The sequence below is a fragment of the Nycticebus coucang genome, chromosome 20, assembly GCF_027406575.1.
Source record: "Nycticebus coucang isolate mNycCou1 chromosome 20, mNycCou1.pri, whole genome shotgun sequence".
NCBI classification, from domain to species: domain Eukaryota; kingdom Metazoa; phylum Chordata; class Mammalia; order Primates; family Lorisidae; genus Nycticebus; species Nycticebus coucang.
The window spans coordinates 68,086,713-68,114,058 of record NC_069799.1 but is presented as its reverse complement, the minus strand read 5'-3'; the positions used below and the strand labels follow the sequence as shown (position 1 = coordinate 68,114,058).

General features: G+C 47.1%; 1 protein-coding gene across 2 annotated transcripts in view; it reads right to left on the bottom strand.

Moving 5' to 3' along the window:
• The window catches only part of ADARB2 (adenosine deaminase RNA specific B2 (inactive)), a 392,152-nt gene extending 365,526 nt beyond the window's left edge, over positions 1 to 26,626 (bottom strand). For both annotated transcript variants that reach the window (XM_053573048.1, XM_053573049.1), the window contains exon 1: positions 26,209 to 26,626. In XM_053573048.1, the coding sequence (XP_053429023.1) occupies positions 26,209 to 26,308 (100 nt within the window). In that variant the 5' untranslated portion in view covers positions 26,309 to 26,626. The remainder of the gene's footprint in view (positions 1 to 26,208) is intronic.
• Positions 26,627 to 27,346: the final 720 nt, after the last annotated feature.

Genomic DNA, 27,346 nt, shown 5'->3' with positions numbered 1-27,346 from the left:
ATAGATGTGCCCTGTATTCTTCAACTTCTCACCAGCCACGTTTTCCAGAATTCTCTCCCTCTGTCAGCATTTGTACCACCCAGGGATGCCTGTTGTCAGCTTCGGACCTGCAGCTTGTTTAGTGCCGTAGTCTCCTCATCAGAACCACACCTTTTTTCCATATATCTTTTAGATCCAGCTTCGTAATACTGTTTCCTTCAACCTTTGGAATGTCCTGATTTGGGAAATGAAGTTTGCTATAATATTTCATCAGGATGGTGTTTGAAAATTGTCCCAGTGCCCTGGCAGGTAAGTGGGGAGTGTGAGTGCTCAGCTGTGGTCCACCCATGAATGGGCAGTGCCAGGCCACCCGCACGTCCGTCACAGGTAGCAGAGGTGCCGTGTGGGCGTGGGGTTGCATACTAGGAATTAAACAGAAATCTGGTCATCTCCTTTGGTCAGAAACTAAACAGACTTTGGCTCAGCAGGCTGTGCAGCCTGGGTGTGGGGTGAAGCTCTGCCTTCTTTGGGCAGCACAGTGCTCAGGCTATTCCAGGATTGATTCTCCACCTGTGGTGGGGACCAGGCTGCTCCACACACTAGAGGTGCCTCCTGACAGGTGGGGGGATTCAAGGGTCTCTCAGAACAGGCACTGACTAGACTTCTCATCGTGAAACACATTGCCTTAAAAGCCTTAGGGTCCTACAGGCGCTGCAGCCCAGCATGCAGGTGTCTCTGGCACAGGTGCCCACTGCCCGCTGCTCACAGAGGCAGGTACAACCCAGCTGGGGTGTGGGGCCTGCAGGCAGCAGGTCTGTCTGGGACTCTGTGTGGAGCGGGCTGTCCTCTGTCCCCGGGCACTTCAGTTTCTCCAGAGCAGAGATTCTAAGTTACCTGGACACCATGTGGGGGCTGGAGAAAGAGAAAGATCTCATAAACTTAGGGAGCATGCTTGTGTTAGAGAGGAACTGGGGAAGTTACAGGGCATGAATGAAGGGACCCCAGGCTTCCTAGGCCAGGCCACCAACTTGCAGTTTAACCATGGCTGATACACTGTGGTCTGCAAAGCACAGTCTGCCCCTCAAAGGTGGTGAGACAGCATGTTGATCAAGGCTGTAAGGAGAGAGATCAGCCCTGCTTGAATGTGCGCCTCTCCCACCAAGAGGAGCGGAGGGCTCAGTTTCCCTGTCCTAGGTGGGGCCTTGTGCTGGGTGCTGAGCTGGCCCTGTGAGAAAAAAGACTCATTTATTCAAGGCAGTAAATGTTGCCAGAAGTACTTTCAAGAAACGGCGTGAGCTCTGGGAAACGTTCAGGTTCAAGTCCCGTTTTGTCATTGTCGATGCCATTGTAGGGCATGATTTTTCTTTTCTGCAAAATGAAACTACAGTAGAACCTTCATAGCTGACCCCCTGCCCATAGTGACCGAGTTCTCATGGACTGGACGTGCACCACATGTGCGTGTCAGTACAGGAGGCCTGGCTCCTCCTGCTGAACTCCTCTGTGTGACCAGTCTGTCACAGCCCTCAGGTGTCACCTCACAGAGGTCTTACAGTGCAGCATCTGCCTCCTGGCCGCCGGAGGACCTGGTGGGAACACACACACACGGAAGCCCTCCTGCACCCCAATGCCCCCAGATCCTGGGTCATCCCTTCCTTCCGCTTTCTAGAGTCACACCCTGCATGGAGCCTTTGAGGCACACGAGGGTGAATCCAGGGATGGATGTGGTGTGGGAAGGGCCAGAGAGCTACGTGACCATAGACGGAGTAGGAAACCAAGTGGGACACAGCAAGCACAGAGAGCTGAGCACCTGGGACCACCTCATCCTCTGTCCTCATGGCTGGTGTAAGAGCCACGCTCTGTGGGGTCTCTCACTCCCGTGCGGAGTTTTTGCACAGAATTTGATAAGCGGAGAGCCACTTCTGGTCCTTTCAATCCACCGTGCTGCCTGGCGAGGGGCTGCTCAGGCTTTCTACAGATTGTTATGGTGTGCGCACCAGCAGGGCCAGTTCATAGGAAAGTTTGCTTTGACAGGTGCAAAGTCTTCCTCGCCCAGAGAGAGATGCTGAGCAGTCTTACAAAATTGTCCTATAAATGTGTCCTCTCTGCGTCCTGCCAAGCATATCTTCATAAAAATTAGAATCCATTTTCTTGCCACAGACTCTAATTTCTTTGGGAATCTTATTTGGATCTGAATTCCAATTAGCAGACAGCAAGATTTGTGCAAGGTTTGTTAGCAGCTGATGACAAGGATGGTGGTTTTCCTTTTTCTTTTGTTCACATTACCTTTATTTTGGACAGGCTTTTGATCTCAGTGAAGCTCGATTAGGCTTCATTAGAAGAATGACTCGCAGCCTAGATGGTGACTTGGGCTTCTGAGGCAGGAACGATTCTGAAAGCATCTTCAAAGGGAGCACGTAAGGGAGACTAGGGAGGGTTCCAATGATGCTTTTTGTTTTTTTTTCTGTCAAAATCCGTGTGATCACAGGCCCTGCTCCTACGGGGAAGAGCTGGGAGTATCCGTATGTTCCTGGCCTTGCCTTCACCTCAGCAGCTCAACAGTGTTATTGAGACATTTTAGCATGAAATTTGTTTTTCCTCACTGAACTTTAAGCAGAATTTCAAGTGCCAAGTCTCTAAAGCCAAGTGGGGCTATTAAGAGATAATTACTAATTATGCTAATTTGAGAAGTTGCTGCTATTTCCTTCCCTGGTCATTTTACGTGTGAGAACAGTCCGCTCCCAGGGCTAGTAACCTTCCCCTGACGAGCTCGGCGCTCAGTGGAGGACGGAGTGTCCTGAACCTCCGCACCCGGCCCGAGGCTCACAGCCCAGCAGAAGGTGCAGTCGAGGTGCCGCCTTTCCAGAGATGCCTGTGTCCTCACCGTTAATGATTTACACTGGCTATTAGTTTGCCACACGCCTGCAGAGCCTATTTTTCTTTAAACTCAGATGAGTATTTAATTGAATTTCTAATTCATCTTCATTTCTCCCCTTACTGTTCCTGAATCCCACTAATGAGTCCCGAGTGTCTGGAAGGTCCCAGAGCCTGTGACACAGCTTTGGAGGCCAGGGGCATGGTGAGTCTTTGATAGTCACAACCCTTCCCCCAGGAAGTTGGAAGAAATATGACAGATCACAGCAGAGTGACATGAGTCGCCTGGGTTTGAGGCTGATTCCATGAGCCTTGTAGCTGCGAACAGGACACAGGTGCAGAAAGGGTGGGCTGGAGCCCTCAGGACGGGGCATGGGGACACCCACCTCACATGGGGGTTGGGGTGCCTTTGCTGCCTCAGGCCCTTCCCTGCCCCTCGTTCACACCACCCTGGGGCAGTGGAGAGATGGAACCACCGGGCAAAACTGGGAGGGCTGCTGGGGCACTGGGGCTCAGCCACAGAGGTCCTGTTGAGCCCCTGGGTCTCACGCCACACGTCTACCTACTGCTGTGTCTTGACTGGTGGGAAAGGCCATGTGGGGCCTTAGCTTCTCTCCTCACACCAGCTAGGCTGTCCAGACCTGTGTGGGGTGGGGGTTCCACACTCCATGAGGGTTCCCAGGGATGCCCGGCAGCACTGTGTGTCAGACCTGCCTACACCCAAGGGTCCGCTTCTGGGAGCAGACATGGGAATGTGTGTCGCCCCATCCCTGAAAACTCTAGGGTGTGTTCAGGGTCCCAGGCTTACCAGGCCCCCAGACATAGGCTAACTACGGCTTGTCCACCATAGCTCAAGCCCACCCCATATCATCTGGGAACTGCTGGAGGCTACTGCCCAGAGGGTGAGTGAGTTCTTCGGGTCCATAAGCGGGGTGCTGACTCACTCCCAGCAGGAGGAGCAAGAATGAACCCACAGTCCACTCTCAGGAGGGGGCAAACTGGCACCCAGGTGGACCATCCTCTACTCAGCGCAGGCCCAGCTCTGAAGGGAACAGGGGGGTCTCTTGCCCATTGGGTATCCAGTATGGGTTCTGGGATATCAGTGGGAGAACTAAGGGCCAGATATCAGGAGATGGGGAGGACAGAGCCCTGGGCCATCAGCATCTGCACCGAGGGCCCTGTGCACTGTGGGTCCCATGTGCCTGGGAAGCTGGCAGGGGTCAAGCAGCCTCACAGCAGCCTATCTTCCCTGACAGCTCAGGGCCCCTGACCAGCACCCACTGCTGAGACAGAGGACCATCCTGGCCATGTGGGGAATGAGGGGAGGAATCACGCCAAGGCCACAGAGCTCTGAGGACAGGGAAGGCTGAGCAGGGTGAGGGGCTTAGTGGAGGGGAGAGAAGACCCGTTTCTCTATAAATGCAAAGGCAGAGCTGGAGAGGGAGGATCACATGGCAGGGATTTCTCAGGTGGTTTCTAGAGGGTTTTAAAGAGAATTTTTAAGGCCATAATACACGTTTGTTTGGTCAAAAAGAAATGGGAAAAGACTGTCGGCCAATGTAGTACCAAGCACTGGGTGGAAAAGGTCCAAATGGGATTTGGACGAACCAGAAAAGACCTGAGGAACTCAGGTGGCTGTGACATACCCTGGCCAGCAGGCAGGCACGGGGACACCTCCAGTTCATGGGGGCAGGTGAGCTGCATAGGAAGCTTCCTTTCCCCATAGGCAGGAAGCCTTGGGGGCTCCTATAGCATCCAGAACATAGTGACTCCAAAGTAGATGCTAACGGCCATTACTTAGGGACACATGGCACCTGCCGGCTTAATCACAGCTTTTCAAAACAATCAGGCACCTCGTGGCCTTCAGATGAGAAAGCCTAATTTAACTCATCTTTCCCACAGTCAACCTTGGCATCTTGGTGCAGAGGCCTGTGAATCAAATAGAAGGGTCAGAAATCAATGGGCATGTGTGAACTGGATGCCCACTGTGGGCAGCAGTGCTTGCCAGACCCCATGGAGACAACAGAGAGAAGAAGCCACTTTCCAGTGAAACATTGAGGTGTTAGATTCACTCGTGTCCTTGAAGATGTGCAGGGCTCAGATGGTGCACACTGCAAAGACTTTCTACAATACAGTGGACCAGGGCGACAAGGCACAAAGCCCCCTGGTTTGCAGAACATGTTTGCAAAGCTTAGTTGTTTGTTTGCATAAGGAGTCCCCAAGTGTGATTTCAAATAAAATATGTTTCATTGCTTTGAAACTATTTGACCAGAATTGATAGGACAGTGTGTCTAGGGCATTTAAGGAGAGGAAGGTACTACTTAGGCTAGATGGGTGGTAAAAACAAACAAAAAAACCACAGACATTTAAGCAGTTCCTAGACACAAATCAGAAGCCAGGATTCGAAGGTATTAGAGTTCATACCCTGGGTAAATTTTGCACTGGGTGGGGCAACTGAAGGATTTGACTAAGCTTACACCTGGCATCCTGAAGCCTCCCCCTGTAAACTAGACGTGAGCATCTTAATGTAGATCCTGTACAACAGGCAAACAGAAATTAGGCAGGATTTTTTTTTGTTAAGGCTAATTGCTAATCTTGGTTTCATTTATTGAAAACCAGAGCAGGAGCCTTTAATGCAGCCAGTCCAGCCTGGCTCTGGCTGAGACTTTGCTCCCCCTCAAGGCCCAGCTGTGCCTCAAGTCTGCACAGCAGACTGTCAAAATGGTCCTCAGCATTCAGCCTGAGCAGCCACGTCTGGCCTGACCTTCCTTCCTATGCTTTGTCTTTCATTCTTTTAGATGCCCACCTTTCCGCGCAGAGAGGATGAAGATTAACTCCAGCCCTGTGGTCCCAGACACCCTCACCAGCCTCAGCAATCCCAGTGACCCCACCAGGCTTGGTGCTCCCTCAGCCGCCTAGGGGCACTGTACAGCAGACTCCCTGGGAGCCCATTAGAACCAGCCTGGTGAAAACCAGATGCTCATTGCAGCCTCAATGAAGTTCTTTTATAAGCATAATAGGCAACGAGGGGCATCTGCTCTCCTTCTTGCCCAAGTCAAATAACATGATTTTTTTTTCTTCCTGCGGTTTAACACCCTGGTTTGATTGGTTTGTTAGAAAGGAGATGCCTCCAACCATTTCCCTTTTTGCCTTGTTCCCCAGGAAGCCCAGCTCTTTATCTGATGCTCAGACACAGCAGGCATATGATCGCCCATATTTTCCCATTCATCCAGAATTTTAATTCACAAAGCTTTCTTCTCTACCCTTGCCTCTCAGGATAGCTGTCTAAATTTCTTTTGGAAAGTAAAAAGAGTTTAAAAACAAAAGCGTCTCTATGCATTTTTTATTGTTTTCTGTTTTATGAATAATATGTTTTGATGAACTGAGGAACTTTGAAGACCATTTAATATTAAATGTGATTTTAAAATTGTTGATAATTGTCCAGGCTTAGTGGCTCACACCTATAATTCCAGCACTTGGGGCGGCTGAGGTGGGTGGGTTGCTTTAGTTCAGGAGTTTGAGACCAGCCTGAGCAACAGTGAGGCCCCTGTCTCTACTAAAGATAGAAAAGTGGGTGCCTATAGTCCCAGCTACTTGGGAGACTGAGGCAAGAGGATCACCTGAGCCCAAGAGTTTGAGGTTGCCGTGAGATGTGATGACACCATGGCACTCTACCCAGGTGACAGAATAAGACTCTGTCTCAAAAAATAATGTGGGTAACAATTGGCCCCAAAGATCTAGTGTGTTAGCAGTGTGTAAGCATCCTGAAACACAGAAGAAACTTTCTCGTAAAGGATGCTGTTTGGGACTTTTAGAGTAAAATCTCTCAGCTGGCAGTTGCACTTTCCAGGCCTGGCCTTATACTTTAATCAGGTTCCGAGAAGAACATGGTGTGCTAGTCCTTATGTGCAAACAGCTGAGTGAAACCGTCAGTATAGAGCACAGAGCGCATCACGGGTGCACAGGAGACTCCTGAGAGGGCAGAGGCCTGGTGCAGCCCAGGTGTGAGGAGGCTCTGGAAGTTTCCAGAGCTGTGCTGCAGCCCACTGAGGCCAGTGGCACAGCATTGCTGCTCTCCCATCTCCCCAGCTACTGGGTGCAAGCTTTGGACACCCTCACTGGATGACAGCCAGCAAGGCTGCAGTGAGTGCCCACTGCCTGTCCTGTGTGATATCCAGTCCTGCTCACCTGCCCGAGTCTCAGGAACAAGCTGCCAGGCCCTGTGGCCTCCCCGGGTGAGAAGGTGGTTCAGATTCCGAGCATTGGAAAGTGAGCCCCACATCTGCTAAACATCTGTCCAATAAGCCAGTGCCAGGAGTGAGGACAGTGTTAAAGGATCTGAGAACAGTGCAGCCTTGGGAAGGACGGAGATAGTTCACACAGACTGGAATCGTAGCCCATGACATAGGGGCCAATTTCACTGTAAAGCAGCCAGTGAACATTTTTGCTGTTACTAATTATTTAAGAATTTCCTAAATGCGATTCTGTTGAATGCTAATATTAATGGAGACATTACTATATCATTCCCCCCATTCCAATAAGTTTGGAAAATAAATAGTGTGTCCATTTTCCTTGTTAATTTTTAATATATGCTAACTCTGAGAAGTCTTACAGCAAAACAACCTGCTAAATTTATGTAAGTCAAAATACCCCAAACGTCATAATTTATTTGTTAACAAATATATCTTGCATGGAAATCCATTTGGAAATTTTACCCTAACAGTACTCCGTGGGAGCAAAGGCGAGTCACAGAAGTGTCAGCAGGATTAGGGCTCTGATATCCCTGAGGACGCACCTGTCATGAACACACAGGGCTGCTCAGAGAATGTCTGTTGGGTGAAAATTCTTGAAAATAACCCCCTGTAACCTAATCCTTTGTACCCTCATATTAATCTGAAATAAAAAGAGAAAGAAAATACCCAGCGAATTCACAGTACCCTGAATAACAAAACATCTGCAAGCCTTTTAAATTCAGTGGTGAACAGGAGCACGGCTCTCCTAGACGCCCCGAGAGCGTTTGTCACACACACTCCTTTTATTCCCATCACAGTTGCTCCCTCTTCTTATAAGCCAGGGAAGGAGGAGTCTTATTAGACTAGCTCTAATTCACCAGGCTGTGCTCCCCTGCCTCTCACGGGGTTGGTGATGCTGGGCGCTGATGCGCTTTCCGTCCTTTTTTTTTAAATCGCTGTACTCCTCCCGTTTGTGGACACAGATAGACCCACTTCTCAGAGAAAAATTTCCCTCTTCTTGGAGAAACATTCCCCATCCATGTGGGGTGTAGTCCTTTCTCTCAGCTGCTGAGGGACGTGCACAGCCACCCTGGGGCCAGGGGCAGCTGAGCACCCCAGGGCGTCGGGGGTGCAGTGGGGCCCCCTTGGTTCAGTGGAAATCATTCTACTGTTGTCCCCGTCTCAGCTTCTGCCCCAGGACGGATCCAGCCCGCCACGTGTGTGAGACTAAGGGTGTCACGCAAGATGATTTTAGGTGGTCCCCTCAAACCATTTCACATCTTTGAAGGGATTTTGCATTTTAATGGGGATGAGAAGAATGTTAACAGAGGGAGGGAGAAGCCAGCAAACACAATGATGACCACAAACCGGGGGTTAAAGGAAAAGAAAACATAACGTGAATAACAGCCTCGGGACAGTTATGGCTGTTCTGTCCTCAGGCCTGTCCCTGTCCTCCCCTCAGGGCTGAGGTCCTCACACCGGGCCCCTGTCCTGCCCCAGCACCTGGACCAATCTGGGCTGCCGCCGGGGGCCCTCCTCCTTGTGTACTGGGCCACTGTGGTCACTGTTGACTAGGGACAGTCTGAGGGACATGTCCCACCCCTGCTCTGTCCCCAATGTCCTCCTAGCCCTGTTGCACGTGGGTGTCTGTGTGTATGTGCCTCTGTGGGAATCCCCGATCGGGGCTCTCAGCAAACTTGGGTGGCTCCTGCCCCACGACCCTGAGAGGGGATACAGGGAAGGCGGGTTTGTGGGACGTAGTGAGGGACGTGGCAGGTGATGTCCACAGAGCATCTTTGGGGGGCCCATAGGCCCCACACACACAGGACAGGGCTGGGCCTTGTTCACTCACAGGGGCCTTTGAGCTCAGAGAGGAGCACAGAATGTGTGTGCGGTCTGGGGCTCCCCATGTTTGGTGAAATGGTAACCATCTCCTTCCTATCTCATTTGGTTCACAATAGATTTTAAAAATTCACTTAGTAGTTGGAGGACTTTCCCATTTTTCTTAACTATATAATTTTCCAGGGTACCAGGGTCTCATGGCCTTGTCCATGCTTTCCAGTGCCCCATTTGGAAATCTCTTAATTGTAAACCATTCTCATTTAGTGCAAAAATTTCAAACCCTCAGACTTTGGGAAAAAAATGTCTTCTAAATTGAAAATGTGAAGTCCACAGAATTAGCTATTTCCCTCCCTAGCACCAGAGACTGGGAAGGGGTATTTCACAGGGAGCTTTTGGATATAAAAATTGTTAACAGGGAAATCTTGGGGTGGTCTTTAATTGAAGTATTTAGTGGAATAATTAGTATCATTTCCTAAATTATGGGGTGTGTGGCCACGTGGTTTACTCTGCTAATTTGGACACTTGCGAGTGACATGACACATTATTTCTATTTTTCCCACATAGCAGGTGTGTGCTGGATGACCTGGGCAAACCGGCGCATGTGAAAACACAGTTGTGAACACGTGGGGAGCTGGAAGCTCCCCCTCGGCAAATCTGGGGTGCCTCTTTGGAAGGTCAGCAGGATGTTAAGGCACCTGTTATCTTCCTTAAATTCAGGCTGACCATTATCCATAGAATCTTCCCACTGCCTTGATGAAAAAGGTTTTTTAAAAATATAACACGCTTGTGAAATGGTGAGAAAGGGATACACCACACGTGACTGATAGCAAAGGCAGGACTCATTAGAGCAAAGCGTAGGGAGAGATTCACCAGCAGACCTAAATTCCCAGCCAAGTATTTTCACCTTCTTCAGCTTGAAGGGATCTCCCCAGAAAGCACAGCCAGGACCCCAGTGTAGTCATTAATATGTTGTCATTGAGATTGTACGAAGAATAAAAGTCAGCTCTCGGCTGTAATCCCAGCACTCTGGGGGGCTGAGGTGAGTGGATTGTCTGAGCTCATGACTTCAAGACCAGCCTGAACCAAAGCGAGACCTGGTCTCTAAAACTAGCCACACATCATGGTGCCTGTAGTCCCAGCTACTCTCGAGGCTGAGGCAGGAGGATCACTTGAGCCCAAGAGTTTGAGGTTGCTGTGAGCTGTGATGCCACAGCACTCTACTGAGGACCACAGAGGAAGATTCTGTCTCAAAAAAAAAAAGAAAGGAGTAAAGTCACTTTTTAAAACATAAGGCAATAATGAAAAGGAAATGAACCAAAATATCGCAAGAGGTGACATCTTACTTTGTGTTTTAAGATAAATGTTGACATTGATATAAAGTAATTCAAAAAGAACAGGTATCAAAAAGAGGCATGAAAAGCACAAACCCACTCTCAGCACACTCTCTAAATCTGCCCATGCGGTTTCCATCCAGAAAGATCATATTCATACTAAATAACCTGGTTCTCCGCACACACACTAGTGTGGAGTGCAAAAACACAGGTGTGCATACACACCCACGTGTGGTTTGAGGCATGCAGATTATAAGCCATGTCTGTTCCAAGGCAGCTGGGACTTTACATATGAAGGCATTTTATGCATAAGTAATTCTATTTTATTTTATTTTTTGCAGTTTTTGGTCGGGGCCAGGTTTGAACCCGCCACCCCTGGTATAGGGGGCCGCTTCCTACTCCTTGAGCCACAGGCGCAGCCTGTAATTCTATGCATTATTAATACACCATCAGAGAAGTTCACAAAAGGCCACTTAAGCCAGGTACGTATGCAGACTGCAGGTGTACCCTGGGTACAGCGTGCAGGGTTGCTGAAATGACGCATGTCCCTGCTGGGCTGAGAGCTGGGTCTCAGGCTGTGCCATCTGAGCTTCCACCAACCCTCACCTTCTCCTGGTCTCAGCTCTGGGTCTGCACAGCTGCCTGGAGCAGGGCCCTAGAGCAGTCTCCTCTGCTTCTGTCTCTATCCTCCTCTAAGTCCAGGGGCCAGAGGGAGCCTCGAAGCCACGTCTGGTGATCGGGAATTGGTGTTCCTGTGCCCACCATCAATAAAACAACAACAGGAATTGGTGATTTGCTTACTAAGAAATTTTTATAGCCCAGATCCTACCTGTGAATGTTTATGTAAAACGACTTTATAAATAAGATTTTGAACAGATGGGAAGAGCTGTTTTTGGCAATTTGTGCGCACTCACCATTTAGCGGTAAATAGCCCTTTGTTACCTTGTGGGAACACAGTGGGTCTTCTTAGGAGGGTCTCAGTTATTCCATTTTTATTTTAAGTTGACACTTCAAAGATCAGTCACGATACAGTGAGCTGAAATATCCTGTTTGACTATTCTGCTTCCAAATCTATTTCTGTAATCTACTTTTCATTCATTTACTCACTGAATTTAAAACAGAATATATATGTTTACCTGTGGCTTCCATTTGATTTTGACTTTGTTCTGCCAGCATAAAATCTGAACTAGCTTAATCTAGGAAATTGGAGCATTAAACTTGATGTTTACGCATGAAACCGGATGGAAAATATCCAGTGTGCAAACACACAGAGACACACGGGGCACACGGAACGTTTCCAGTGTAAACCTGCACACAGGGTGACCTCCAGGGACGAATGCACTTCATAATATTCAAATTTAGTTCCAGGGTTTTACCAAATGAATAATATGGCCTTGTGTATTTATCTTCATTGCAGAATATTAACTGATTTGAATATGACGACCGGGAGCTCACCCAGATCACCTTTCTGCGCACGGGGCTGCTACGTGTGTGTGTGTGTGAGCGTGTGTGCTTTAGGTCTTTATAGCTTATTGACTTTTTTTTTTCTGTTTTTTTAGAAATTAAATTTGAAATACCCTCACTTCTAATCTTAGTTCATTATATTTCTTAAACATTTTCTACCTTGTACTGTAATTAATAATTATTTTACAATTCTATGTACATAGACTATAAATATATGAAAAATGAAGAATGTTTGAGTTTAGTTCAACAGCCTCTCAGGTTTCCTTTAACATTCAAATCAGATAATTTTATGACTGATGCTACTTTGGCAAGTGAGAACCCGTACAATGTGCATATAGATGTATGTTTACTCACCTGCACACAGGGGCACACTCAGGCGTGTAGAAACACACACACAGCCACAAGCACACACAGACATAGAGACACAAGCACACACAGACACACAGACTCATACACACAGGCATATTCACACACACACAGACACAAGCACACACAGACACACAGACTCATACACACAGGCATATTCACACACACACAGACACAAGCACACACAGACACACAGACTCATACACACAGGCATATTCACACACACACAGGCACATGCACACACAGACACAGAGACACAGACACACACAGACACAGAGACATAGGCTCACAGGCATATTCACACACACAGACACAGGCACACACAGACACTCAGACACATACACACAGGCATATTCACACACACAGACACAGGCACACACAGACACACAGACACATGCACATACACACCCAGACACATGCACACACAGGCCTACACACACACAGGTGCACACACATGCACACAAGCATACACACTAAGACACTGGGCTGTGTTGGTTCTGTTCAGGACCTTCCTGGACAGAGGCACAAGACACTCTCTCCAAGGCCCTTGTGCTTTAGGCCCCCGATTAGTTTTACAGCCATCTGGAGAGGCTTCCAGAGGAATCCCTTTAAGTGGTAATTAACTTGGCATTCCCTGGAGCACAAACCTACTTCCCCACACTGGAAGTCCCACCTGCCTGTTCAATCCCCTGCTGGGGCAATGGGCCCTTCTTAAGCCAAAATGTCTGTCTGATGCTCAGGGACTCAGGTCTGAGTCAGGTCCCTTCCCTGTGTGGTTTCTGTGGCAGCCACTTATATCCCCTGGCCTCATTCTCCACCCACCCACAAGGTGACCAGGTTGTTAGTGATCTGTGGGGTCCTGTTTGCCTCCCTACAAGAAAGGCATAAGCCAGGCTCTACTCAAGCTGGAGAAAGAGCGGCCAGTGGGAGGTGAAAATTGTCCTCCTACCACTGACCTTGTGGTTGGAAGCCCTTCTGAGAATGGTCATAATTCCCACTACTTTTACCCAGAAAGAGGCATCTTCAGAGGAGCCAGGAGAGGGGAAACCAAAGGGAGAATGAGGCAAAATTCACACATGTTTAGCTGTCCTCTGGATGGTACCACATGACAAAGTCATCCAGAAACACTTTCTGCACACTATTTAATTAAACTGAGGTCAGTTTATTCGGTGAGCATTTTTCTTAGCTCCTGAAGATATTACAGTTTACCTAGCAGTGGTATTATAGCAATGAAAAGGGGATTTTTAAATTTTCTCTTTCTTTCTTTCTTTCTTTCTTTCTTTCTTTCTTTCTTTCTTTCTTTCTTTCTTTCTTTCTTTCTTTCTGTCTGTCTGTCTGTCTGTCTTTCTTTCTTTCTTTCTTTCTTTCTTTCTTACTTAGATAGAATCTCACTTTGTCACCCTTGGTAGAGTGCTGTGGCATCACAGCTCACAGCAACCTCCAGCCCTTGTGTTTAGGTGATTCTCTTGCCTCAGCCTCCCAAGTAGCTGGGTCTACAAGTGCCCACCACAATGCTTGGCTATTTTTTGTTGCAGTTTAGCCGGGGCCAGGTTTGAACCCACCCTACTCACTGGACCACAGTGCCTCGTGGAATTTTTAAATTTTCTGGTCCTCATTTGAGTAGAGAGAATGTTCCTGGGGAAGGGTACGGATACCCCAGTTTTCAGGACAGGTCTCCGAAGGTGGGTAGAATTATGGGGTCCTATCTGTAATGGGCTGAATGGTGTCACCTCCAGACCTCACAAGCTTATGTCTTAACCCACAGAACCTTAGAATGTGTCCATATCTGGGGATGGAGGCTTTAAAGAGGGAGGTTAAGCTAAACTGAAGCTGCAGCCCAGCACGAAAGTGCAGCTTCTCGCAATTTAAACCCTGGTATACTCTATAGATAAGGCAGCTCAGCAGAGAGGAGTCGTGGGAACTTGCAGTTGGGAAGGTGTGGCCGGAACTAAAAGCAGGTGTGTGCGTGTCTCAGCCTGGCCACGTCTCAGTGGCTGCTCCTGTGGAGTGACGATGGGGAGAGCCGCCACCCCGCCGTGTCGTCGGAGTGTTGACTGAGGCACTGCGGGTTACCCTCTCAGGACAGGGTTAGCGCTCCGTGATGCTCCACATAAGTTTCCAGTTCATGCTGCCTGAGGGCCAGGTGGTCAGTCTGCTCACTGGCCACGTTGTTCACAGTTGCCCTTGACTGTCCAGCCATTCTCGCTGCTGACATGGAAGGGCTGTCTCTGCCACATGGGTCTTCCAGGTGTGTTCTGCCTGGAGCTGTGCTCACCTGTGGGCTCGGGTAACATTCTATAAAGTGGATACATCCAACTTCATGAGTGTTTGTTAATGCACTTTTGCCTCTGATGTAAATAGACGTTCTTAAGGCAGAGGGTATTTAGCCACATCACATGGGCGGGGACACATTATTTTTTCTTCATCGAATGTTGAGCATCTGCTTTGGACACAAACCCCGACTAAAACGTCATTACTTCTTGCAGAAATACATCAGCACAAATCACGGCCCATTGCTTCAGAGTCATATAAGGAACACTGTGAGTCCTGAGGACCAGAAAATAAAAACTCCAGACTGTGCAGAGAGAAATGGCTCCCTGGGGGCAGCGCCAGAGAGGCACGGGGAGCAGCTCGGTGCAAGCGCAGAAGAGGCATTTTTGCATTTGCACCTAAAATGCGAATATTCTTCGTCACACATGCGTCTTTTGATATTAGTGGGGAAAACTCCGATACAGAGAGACATGGATGAAGACATCTCGGGAGATGCTAAAAACTCAGCTCTGAGAGAAGAGGAGGCCACGTGGGGAAGAGCCTCCATCGTCCTCAGCCACCCTGGACGGAGGACAACGTGCTGCCGTCATGAGAGCTGGGTGCTCACACCAAGATTCTCCCACATGTAATTTATAATTCATTATCACAAACACATGTAAATAGTATGTGACAGTCAATCTATTACATGATTTAAATTTTATCAACTTGCATTTTTAGAAACACGACTAAGTATTATGGGGGTCACTATATAAGTACTGAGACAGACTTATGTTTCCTTATTTCCTAAGAAACACAGCTGACAGCGTCCTTTCCGATTCACCTGTGCAAGTTTTAACTCACTCAGCTTATCCATGTTGCTGGGAAGGCTTCATTTATTTCCATCCTTCTGGATTTTATGTTTCTTGATTTTTGTGTGTCTCAAAACTTTCATAATGACCCACAGGTTATTGATAAATTTCTACTTTACTGCCGCAGCTGTTGTTACCACAGCTATGAGACCCCATGCTAAGAGGGTTCGTTTTCTAGCACTGTGTTTTGAGTGTGGCGGCACGCATATCTTCTTAGTTAGAATATACGAGAAAAAGCTGTAAGTTATGTGTGGAAGGACAGATGAATGACAGGGGACAGACAGATGACGGATGCCAGGGAGAGGGATGACAGACGGACGGCGGACCACAGATGACAGATTCTAGATGGAGATATGATAAGTACCCAGATGATGGGATTCCAAAATTATCTAAGAAGAATAACAACCCAAGAAACACGCTATCTGCAATGGAACATGGGACAAGTTTGGCGACTGTCACCTTTCGTGACTTGCCCTGAATCTACATACAGTACGGCGCCCACACCTTCTAAGTCGTACGGATCAGCCCGGCCTTAACTGGCCCCACGCAAGTAGATGCTCCACTTTATGGGACACACCATGTTAAAGGAATAGCCCTTCATTCACCTCACGCTTGGAATTGCTGCCAAGCAAGCGGACTTGGGCCACAGAGGGACACGGCGTGTCCCTCAGCAACAAGGAGTGAGATGTGGCTGGATGTGGCAGGGATATGGCCTTCCCAGTGGGGGAGGTTGGGGCGCAGGTGACAGGTGTGGGCGACACCAGCAGAACTGTGCCTCCCTGCTGAGACGTCCCGGTTCAGCAGGAGGCTCCGCGGGGGCTGCGCAGGGAACCCCGACAGTAGCGGGGACGTGGTCTGGGGGGCTGCCTCGCTGAGAAACAGTTGGGCTCTTTGCTTCATTCACGTTTCAGGGTTTCCTTCTTCTCTTTTTATTTGACACTCAACACACCCACAACCGTCCCAACCTTCAGCGGCATTGGGTTGGCAGACGGCAGATGAGTCTCCAAAGCTTTCTCCCGGGGGAGTTTTGTAAAATATCAGTGTAGACAACAGAAAGGGCCAGGCCATGCTGAAGTTTGGTTCTTGTATTTTGGGATGTTTTCCAGAGCTCCCGTTTCTGCCTGGTCCCCACCACGCAGCAGGGTGACTGGCAACTAAAGGGGTCCCCCAAGACTTGCTGAGTGGACAAACTCCAGCCCATATGATGAAGACTCAGAGGTAAATCAGACAGTGCCCTTTACACATTTACAAACATTCATGGGTCATGAGGAGTGAGGTGGCTACCTGCTAATTTCTGGGAATACGGAGACATACATGGCTGCGTCCCCTGAGAAATCACGACATGGGTAGGAACACCCCTGACGTTCAGACCTGCAGGTAATTTCCCAAAATGGTAAGTGAAGGACTCACATTTTCCCCTGGTTTCCATTGTGACGGAGATGGTTTACAGAAGTCATCCTCAAATACTTGCCCCACATGGAAGCCCCCCTCCCAGCTCAGACAACCCATCCACCGTCTCAGAAGAAAATGTTCCTTCCACAGACCGTTCCGAAGACTTAAGAAATTCTTCGTGTAAAAATAAAATCAATTTTCTCAGTGGGTTTTAATTGAGTAGCTATTATGTTTTGACACTGTAGAGAGAATAAAAATGTTCCAAGCTGAAGGAGCGTATGTTTTAAGGGTTTAGTTGTATAAAGGCATCGTGCTTAAAATAATAAAGGAAGTGCAACAGAAATCCATTTCTGTAAAAACTTCTGATTGTATTTTGCATTTTTATAAAGCTATCACAGACCCGGGTTTTGTTACCGCGGTCCCCAGCCTGGTTCTGGCGGGCATCTGCGTCTCTGCCCTCAGCAGGAGCAGAGGAAGGAGCCAGGCACCCTGGTTTGCTCCTCTTTCTGGTCCCTCCTCCTTGGCCAGCCAATCCAGGGAGCTGGAGGTCCATTTGCACATGAATGAGTGAATAAATAGAACTCACACCAAAAACAGACTTTGTCTGAACACACAGGGACATTCAAGGCAGGAGCACAGACAGCCCGCACAGCACCGCTAAATCTAGTGTCCTTTCTGTGTTGAAGGCTACGTTAAATAAAATGTGGGAAGGATGGACTTCATTCAGACCCAGGAACAAAGAGCCTGGTGATTTATTCCCTCCCTCTCCCCCCATGAGTCTCTGTCTCTCCCTCTCCTATTAAAATCCATTTACCCCAGTGTGGTGGATATTTCTCTCCTTTTTTACGATGTAAGAAGACAGGTTATTTTTTATGGATGGGAAAGGCAAAGAGAATTATTTTACCTCAGGTGCAACATGCACAAAGGGCATTTTAAACAATGATGTTTTTGAACTTTTACAATTAAGCAATTCGTATTTTCCTCAATGCTATAAAGCACACTCACAAACCTACTTTTTTTCTCTGCCTGCCCCCAAAGAATTTGTGATCTCAGAAGTTTAGTCGAGATTATTTTTTCTAGACATGCTTTTGAAAGTGTTTCTATCAGACTACTTGCTATTTCAGAGCTATAGAGTCTTTTAACGCTTCGATATTCACTATTTCAAGAAAATTCTGTGTCTTTAAATCTCGACTCTGTCGTCTCTATACGCTGATCCTGTATATTAAGAATTTGCCCCAAACATACACATTTTAATGACAAATTCTACTCATTATCTACACTCAAAAGCCCACGTCACAATTTAACTTCCTGGAAACAAAAAAATTTGATTAAAAACTCATGGGATTACATGGAATTATATGAACTCAAAGTTTGTTAGACTTAAAAGGGAATGATGTCATCTTCCTAACAGCTGAACAAGTGTGCATTTACCTCCATTTCAGCTTGTGCTGACACCCACCTCCAGTTCGAGAGGGTGGAAGCCCCTGAAGGGCCCCATGTCACCCGTTGGAGCCACTCCAGAGGGGACAGCATCGTTCTCAGCCAAGAACCTCACGGGGACTGTGAAAGTCACTGTAACTCTTGTGCTATTGTCTTGGAGTTTTTTCTCCTAAAGCTCTTGCTTGTCCTGGTATGTTTCTAGAGCTATAAAAGCAATCCCTCTTTCAAATTTATTTCTTCTTTAGGAAAAAAACTGGTAGCATAGAATTATTTGAAGTTTTAAAATTTCTTCTTGAACATGTTTTGGATTAAAAAAATCGCTATCTGTTCGAATTGTGTTGGAGTCTGGTCTGGATAGTCCCTTAAAAAGTTCTGTCTGTGGGAGTAACATTTAGAGTTGAAGCATGAAAAGGGGTCTGTGTGTTTGTGGTTAATTAGGCTGTGTTCTTCTTCACCTAAGGGACAGTAAAAGACACCATGTTTTTCAATAATCTTTTGCTCATCTCCCAAGTCTATAAAATTATCTTTTTTAATTGTACATGCGGTGTAGCACCTGAGGCTGTGTACACAGTATGTTTCAGTCCTTGGGCCTGGGCCCTGTGTCCTCTCAGCTGCTCTGCTCCAGCAGCCACGGGCCCAGGGAACAGCACCTGCTCTGGACAGGGATGAGTGAGCCCGGCTGGACTCGGGGGTGGAGAGGTCAAAACCAATTTTGCTGATGCTTCTGTCATGTTTATAAAACTGCATTTTTCCGAATAGAATTAAACTTTCAGGAAATACTGCATTTATTTTAAGAGGAAGGAATTTGTGTACTTCCAATGGACTTGGACTAATACAATCTATATTTTAAAACTGATGATTGGTGCCTTAGGCATGCTTTGAGCTATCTACGGCAAGTCTCCATTTTGCTTCTGTTCAGCTGCCCCTACTTTTGTTTTTAACCATATAAAGGGATTTGATTTGTGCTAGCATTGTCAACTAGGGATAGCCTCCAGGTTTAGAGAACTGAGCCCTCCGTCCCATTTTCATACCATGTTTGAGACATCACACAGCACGTTACAAAGTGATGAGACAGATCTTCTGTCTATCAACAGTAGGAAACAAGAACTAAAGATTTCATCTCAGATAAATGGGGCAGCAGTGATTAACTACATCTAAAAAATGCACCAAAGTCCATCCTGTTTGAGAAATTTAAAGGGCTACTTTCTGTTATGTGCAGATCACAAGCTATCACTTGAGCATAAGATTCACTCTGGCTATTAGAGACCCCAGGAAAAAAAAAGGTTTGCAAGTATAACGTGAGCAACATTAGCTTTATGATTACCCAAATGGCAGAACAGCAGCCAGAGGGAAACCTTGGCCTGCTGGGTAAAAAGTCACCTGTGGGCTCCTCGTGAAGACCCTCGTGAAGACCCTGAGTCCCAGTGCTCAGGCTGCAGAGAACAGGCGCCCTGGCTTGCCTTCGCAGCCACACAGCCAGATTCCTGTTTCTCCTCTGTGGGAGGTTCTGATCACACCAGGCCTGGAGAGGGACGTGGCCCTCCTCCATGTGGGGCTTCAGCGAGTGGAGTGTGAATATTCATTTTGGAGCTGGGTGAGAGGTTGCACGCATGGCTCTGACTGTACCAGACACAGCCGAGGAACACACAGATCCTGTAATTTTAAGTCTACACAGCTCAAAAAAGCTCAAAGAATTTCATCTCTTAGAGATCTCAGAGAAACATTTTTAAAATCTAAGCATCACCCAAATATTTATATTGTGTTCTGCTTTAGACTTAAATATAAATGCTACTTCTCTTTGTCTTTACGAACTCTTACTATTTCTTAATAAAGCATGAAATCGCCTCTTTAATGTAAATATAAGATTTATATGATGCATCTGCTATTTTTTTTTTTTTATTGTTGGGGATTCATTGAGGGTACAATAAGCCAGGTTACACTGATTGCAATTGTTAGGTAAAGTCCCTCTTGCAATCATGTCTTACCCCCATAAAGTGTGACACACACCAAGGCCCCACCCCACTCCCTCCCTCCCGCATCTGCTATTTTTTGAGATTAAAAAATTAACATAAACTATTGACAAAAATTTCGATAGTTTAAAACAGATAGTAAATGGCGGGCTGGGTGTGTGTATATGTGTTTGCAAGTATGTGTATATATGTGTGTATGTGTGTGTGTATATGAATATACACAGAGGATTTACTAGCCATTTTCTCACCAGAAACCAGATACTAATTGCTTTCAATCCTTGTTAATAAAATAATAAAATGTAACTATTCGGCTGCTCTTCAAACCCAACCCCTAAAACTAGAAGCAAAGATGATTAACTACCTACCGAGCATGCAGAGGGCCCGGCAACTCAGAGTAGATCTTTACTTCCACATACACATTGTCCTTCAGAAAATGTCTGTAATCTTTGCAAGTGACCAGATTCATTTTGGGGGAAAAATCACAGATCTCTTCAAAAGCAAACAAATCAGTTTCTAAGTTGCTAATTTTCAGACGTGGTTTCTGGGAAATTAAATCCACGCTGAATTTATAGGTGGAGACTGTGTTTGCTGGGATGTTGCTTAAATAATGTCAGCCCAGACGTCAGGCCTACTAGCCTGTCCTCCATTTCTTCCAAATAAAATATTAAAGTAAACAAATAAAAGCTCCACTTTAGTCACTGAACGGGGATACCGTAATACCAAGGTAGTAACGGGCGTGAGCACAGGACTGCTTCTGCTCTGAGTCGGCCTTTCTACTCTTCCCTTCCCTTCCTGTTTTCTAAAGTCTCCCAGGAGCCTGGCACATTTACATGTGGATCAAAAATTTAAAAAGACTTTGTTGACTTTGTCCTTCTCTTATTGAAAGCAATGTCCCTTCGTTTGACACTGGTTACATTCTTAAGTGAGAACATATTAGTCACTGGGGATAAACAATTACGTTTGCAAAATCAAACATTTAACAGCACATATTTCTCTGAGTGGAGGGTAAGCATTTACTTGTAAAGACAGAGGTGAATTTAGGTTCATTCTGTTCACAAATTTAGCAACATGAATCCGGGTTCTCAGCCACACGCTGAGCAGGTGCAGCTGGGTGCAGCCTTTCTCGTGGTGTCAGAAACCTCAGGAAAAGCACCCATACTTGCAGTTCAAATATTTTGTGAAGGACGGCCAAGCTTTTCAGAGCTTCCCTGGCTGTCACCTTTATTCTTATATTCAGTTTCAAAATGACCATAAGTGCTTTTAAAATCTTGCTTGCAATGTAGGAAATTGTCCTTTTAGAAATCCTGTTAGGCAGTAATTAGGAACCAAATGTATCACGGCAAGATCGACTTAAAAATAATATCTTCAAATGATGAGAAGCAAAGCAGTAGTGTAATTAATTTTGGTTTTAGGAGATTTTAAAAACTCTTCCTAGTACCAAAATACTGACATTCATGTTCTACTATTTCAGGAGAAGAACTGAGCAGGTATAAAAATTGCTCAAAGGCTTTTGCTGTCTGTGCATATATGTTCACATACACACATGGACAGCCATGTGCGTGTGTACAAACGTGTGTGTATCACTTTACATATTTCTATTGTCATAAAACTGAACGTTAAGTGCTTGCAGAGAATAAGTTATCTGCCCGTGCTTCGAAAAAGAAGCCGTTTCCCTGTTCCCTTATGTAATGCCCTTCTAGGATGGCTCTTTTGCATAATCGAGTCACCACTGTGCAGGAACAGAGACACAAATCCTACATTTTTATTCTAAATTTAAGTTCAATCATCACATCTAATGCCCTCAAAGCAATCTCAAATTAATGTTATTACTCCAGTCACTCAAAACCAGAGGCACTAATACAAATTTTCTCGACAGAGAAAGGAAAAAAAAAAAAAAGCTCCACACAATTAGATACTGGCTAACGGTTTAATCAATTTGATTTTATCACTAAATCCAGCCCTTCCTCTCAGGCTGCCAGTGAGGAAGATAAGGGGAGTGTGTGGTTCTCGGGCTGCGGGCTGCGTCCCTCCCCGGCCAGGGCAACGCGTCCTGACGGAGCCTCATGCTGCTCTGCCCTCATCCTGAGCACAATCTTTCTATTTCATTAATTTTTCATGGAATTTCATTTTACAACAAGCCGGTGTCTGCCATCCATCTGCTCGACTTATTTTTTTCCTTTTGCCAACTTTTTATTTGCATTTCACAACATCCAGCAACCTGCTCGGCTCCCCACACCTTCCCCAAAGCCCCAGCTTTGGGTGTCTAGGGCTGCCCCATGTTGGCGCTCCCACGGTTCATTCTCAGTTTCCTAAAACTCTGTAAAACCAGCCTCTCTGCAACAATATCTAAATTTCAGGAGTTAACTTATTTTGCTGTCAAATGCATCAAAGAGAGAAACGTCATGTGCCAAAGTTGGACTTCAACGTAGGTGACACAATGGAGGATTGTTTACGGAGCATTTCAAATCACTCCCGAAGTTCCTTCACCTTCCTGGTTTATGAAGATTGACACCCCTCTCTTAAAACCCTGCCCTCCCATTTACACAATCTATTTCCAAATACTTTTGCCTTGAAAGAGCGTTAAAAAAAAATCCAGAAACTTCACTCACTTACACATTGTATATAGTAATGAGTAGAACATTAAAAATATTTTACTTGCAAAATGCATTTCAAGTTAGTGCATAGCTTCTTTCAGGAAAAATACACTCACAAAAGAAAGTGAATCAGACACACAAAACAGGACATACATACTATTTTAATAACTGGAAGATATTTGTGAGATTCCTCTAACATACAAGTCTTAAAGGCATCCCTTAGTTCAGAGATTAACTGATAAATAGTTAAGTCACGTCTTTTTTATATACTATATTATTGGATGAAATTGGCCCCTTATTCTACCTGGCTAAATACCAGTAAATACCAGTAACTTTACCCTTATTATGTCGAGTTAAAATGTATACTTTATAAAATTCTCACATTTGGTTCTTTCTAAATACAGGCAGGGATTGCCCTGTACAGCCACACAGTACAGCTCCGGCTGTACCCAGTCACTTTGGCTCGTTCTAGAAGGAGCTGCTGCCCGGTACTCTCCCCGATGAGTGAGCTGCCTGGGCACTCAGTGACGGGAGCTAACGGCCCGCCTTCACAAGCTGCAAGGACTCCTATCCTGCTCTGAAAGACTCTGACTGAAACAGAAGCAGAGCACGCTAACCTGTCCCACGTTACAGGGGATATGAACGTTGCTTTGCCGGATGCCACAATGAGAGGTTTGCCTTGTGCTTGCTACAGTTTTTTTTTTTTTAGTTGCTTATCTTTCTCCCACATAAAAGTCAAATTTTGGCATTTCTCCTTTGCATAGAAAATATCATGTATAAATCATTTATAAATAATTTCTAAGACAAAGTCCCAAATGAAAAATAGCACAGAAAAAAAAAAAAAAAAGCAGAGCTGTATTATATTAGGTCCTGATAAAAATAACAACCGGGAGTGGTGGGTGGGAGACCCAGTCTGAGGGTTGTCCTTAAAGTTTATCTGAGAGACAAATGCCAGTTAATAACGGAAAGTTATATTGTAGCAACCGTGATATTTTTCTTCTTTTTTAAAGATACATACATTTCCTGTGTGGTATGGCAGTTAAAAAATACCTCCTGCAGGAAAGGATTTTATTTCTAAGACTATGGACTGCGTTTAACAATAATGAAAGTATTGTATCATTACTGTCCCTCAGCTGCAGCTCGAGTATTTTATTTCAGAGCCATAGATTGTTTTGATAATGAAAAGCCTGCTATGCCAAAGTCACTTTTAGGGAATGCGTATAGAAAACAAACAGCATTCCAGAACACCGGAAACCAAGAAGTTGTCACACCCCTTCAAAATGATTCTTGTCCCTTAGAACAGGTAGAAATTTTCATATCGAAGACTAGAAGTTGCCATTGGTCTTAATTTTGTTTATTCACTCCTAGACGAGTCTCCCTCTCAGCCAGTGCCCCGTACAGCCTCCCTGAGGTTCCTCGGCAGCCGTCCACCCGCAGGGGGGCTTTCCATTGTGACAAGTATACAGTTTCAATGTTACATAAGCTTAGAAGTTGAAGCTATTTTATCCAGTTATGGTTGTTGAGATTCACGACTGTCAGTACAGATTATAAACTCACCATTGTTTAGTATACAACAGAAAAGCAGCCTCTGTAGCAACTAGGTGTTATAATAAAGTGATTTATTCCCAGGAAATGCCATAATTACTTAATGTGTCTCTTAGCTTGCTATGTTATCATTTAATTTGATCATGCACATCCACATTAACCTTTCCCCCAAAAGTGAATATTGAGCAGTTGGGGTTGACTTCCCTACCAAGGCAGCTATTAGCAGATGCTGCGGGAAATTTCATCCCCATGCCCAAATCCCCCTACAATAGGAATTGATAGGAACATTCCAACTGTGCTTTCCCACTTCAAATTCTGGCTATGAAAAATAAAAGGATTTGGCATATTCAAAGTAACCTAGGCATAGATTTTATTTTGAATTTCTACGGTTATGTTTATAGCAAATGAAGTCTTTCCCTAGACTCTCCCCATGAGTATTTTCTGACCTAGTAGGGACTGACGTTTAATGACAAGGAAAATAATTTTGGAGAAGGGCAATAATTTCCACCAGGTTATATTTATGATTGTGTTATTATAAATAGTACCCATGCCCTTCAATGCTAAGTACTTAATAGACCCAACAAAAATACTGGAAAACACAAAGGCTTGGAGAGTAAATAGGATATTTCCTTCTCCTCTATTAAAAGTCCCATTCTCCTTTCAATCCGGTCACTTTCTTAACTCTGATGCCACGTTCTGTTAGCGTCGCCTTGGGGTCTGTTTCAGGATTGTATTTTCAAGTAACCGGTGAAGAGGGGGCAGCCACGGCAGCAGGCTGGGAGTCAAACCAGAATAGCAAAATTACTCCCACTTCTGAAACGGGTGGCTCGGAAACCTTTTGGGGGAAAGTAGAGGAGCCACGTTTGTTTTCCGTGGCCCTGAGGTGCAACCATAGTTTAAGACGATCTGCTGTTGATATTCCTACCTTAACAGTCTGGCTAATTCCAGCCCTGGACGAAGTAATGAGGGACTGGGGACTGTTTGAGGGCAGTGGGGGACCATCTGGGGGAAACTTAACTGCACAAACCACGGCAAAGATGAAAAACCTCCGGGGAGAAGGGTCAACCTCGCCCCAGCCCAGCAGCGCGCCTGCCTTGCCACTGGAAGATCTGATACCTTTCGGCTATGTCTTTTCCATGGCTTTGTATAGATCTAGATTCACTTAAAAAAATACTGAGAGGCATTTCAAAAAAAAAAAATAATAATAATAATTGAACTTTCTGCTGCAGACTCCTAATAAGCAGCTAACGGTACGCAAGTTCCTCTCCGGGAGAGAAGAGGCGGCGTTAGAAGAATCTGAATCCTTCTGGGGACGTGCGCGGGCGATGATGGCATTTTGGGACACTGCTCTCACATTGGAGCGCCTGCTAATTCTGCACAAGCCCCCGTGTGGACGCCGGGCTCGCGGTGGCACCGGCCAACTTCGGTGCGCGGCTCCCCGATGTCAGCGACAAGCACAGCGCGGTTCCTAAGCAGCAACCTGTCACCGGCAGCTGCTAATCCTTTGCTGGTTTGTGGATTTTTTTTCCCCCCACCGCTGACAAGATGTGCTGCTTATTCCTGTTTTCAGGTGTTAATTTCTGCTTATTTGTGCAAGGACTGAGCCCTGTGCTGTCTGTGGGTCGCAGTATTTACAAGGCAGCGGCGCCACACTCAGTAAAAATCGCGGCCAATTCGGGGCAGCGAATCCGCCCGGGGCTTTGCCCGCCGCTTCCTCCGAGACAATCCGGGTGGCAATAGCTGAGGGCCCGTCCCCTCGTTGTTGCGGTGTGAGCTCAAGTGAGTGTGTGCTCGGCCCCAACAGTAACGTGGCCTCCCGAGGGTGCCCAGGGCGCAGCAGCCCCGGCTGGACGATGCCCGACCCAACCCTCTCCCCAAACAGCTCCATGCCCTCGGGGCTCCGGGAGGCCCCCAGGCGCGCACAAGGGGTCTCAGCTCCTAAACGCCCTGCTGAGTGGACGTTCCACCAGCGCCCTAAAGTGAAGCTGCTGGAAATCCGCGAACCCAGAGACCGGAGGCGCGAGTTGCAGCGCGCGGGCTGCGCGGCCGCGGGCGGCTCTTACCTTTCCGTTTGGACCGTCGCCGCCGCCGCCTCTTGGACCTGCATCGGAGTTGGCCACTCAGCCCGCCGGCTCCTCGGCCGCTGCCCAGGACGGATGCCATGGCCGGGGCGTCAGCGAGCCGCGCAGCCCTTCCCGGGCGGCTGCCCTTCTCCCCCTTCCTCGGGCTCCTTCCCGCCGCCGCCGCCACCACCGCAGCTGCTGCCGGCGCTTCGGATTCCGCAGCCCAGACGCCGCGCACTTTTCCGGACCCAGCCGGGAGCGGAGCGGCGCTGATGGTTCTCCGCGGGGCTCCAGCCGGGCCGGGTCCTCTGCGGAGCCGGAGCCGAGGGAACGCGTCGCTGGGCGGGCGGGCGCCGGGCAGGGGCTCCGCGCGCCTCCGCTCTGGGCGCCCCGCGCTCGGCGGCTACTTTTGCGCCTCTGCTAGTTGTTGGGCACCAGCCACTTTGAAGCCAATCACGCAGGGAGCTTGTCTATTTGCCGCTGCAAAGTCTAATTAGATCCAATCACAACTGTTTTCTGGCTGTGACATCAGCAGTCCCAGCCCCAGCCGGCAGCTTGCAAACTCAGCTCGCGTTTGGAAGGACGGAGCTGCCCAGGACCCGGTGGAAGGAGGAGGCTGCTCTGAGCCGGCGGCCGCGCGGGCGGCTCGGCCAGGAGAAGCCTCAGGGCCACGGGGCAGCCCCGGGAGCCACCTGCCCTGGGAGGACCAGGCTCCTGCGCCAGGCTCGGACGGCCCGCGGTGCTCAGAAAGACGCAGGGACTGTTTTCTCCAGCCTGACAGTTTTTAACTAGTTAATTCATTGCAATGCTCCTGTGTCAAGGGGGAAATACTTCTGTCGGAAACATGGAGACCTCAGCATCTCGGGCTGAGGTTCGCAATTTCCCAGGAGACAGCCTCTTAGGGGTATTTATTTCAGAGGCTGCATGTTTGTCTGCCTGCTTGTGTGCCTTGGTTTGTTTTATTTTATTTTATTTCATCTCCTTTGTCTGTTTTTTTCCACCCAAAGAAAAATATTGCATAAAGACGGAGGTTTTAAGATCTGAGTCTTATCTTTTTACAGGGAGGGGTTTCCTGTGTGGCTTTATTTAGGGAACAATCACACAAAGATAGAGAGGGGGTCTCGTGTGATACACTTGT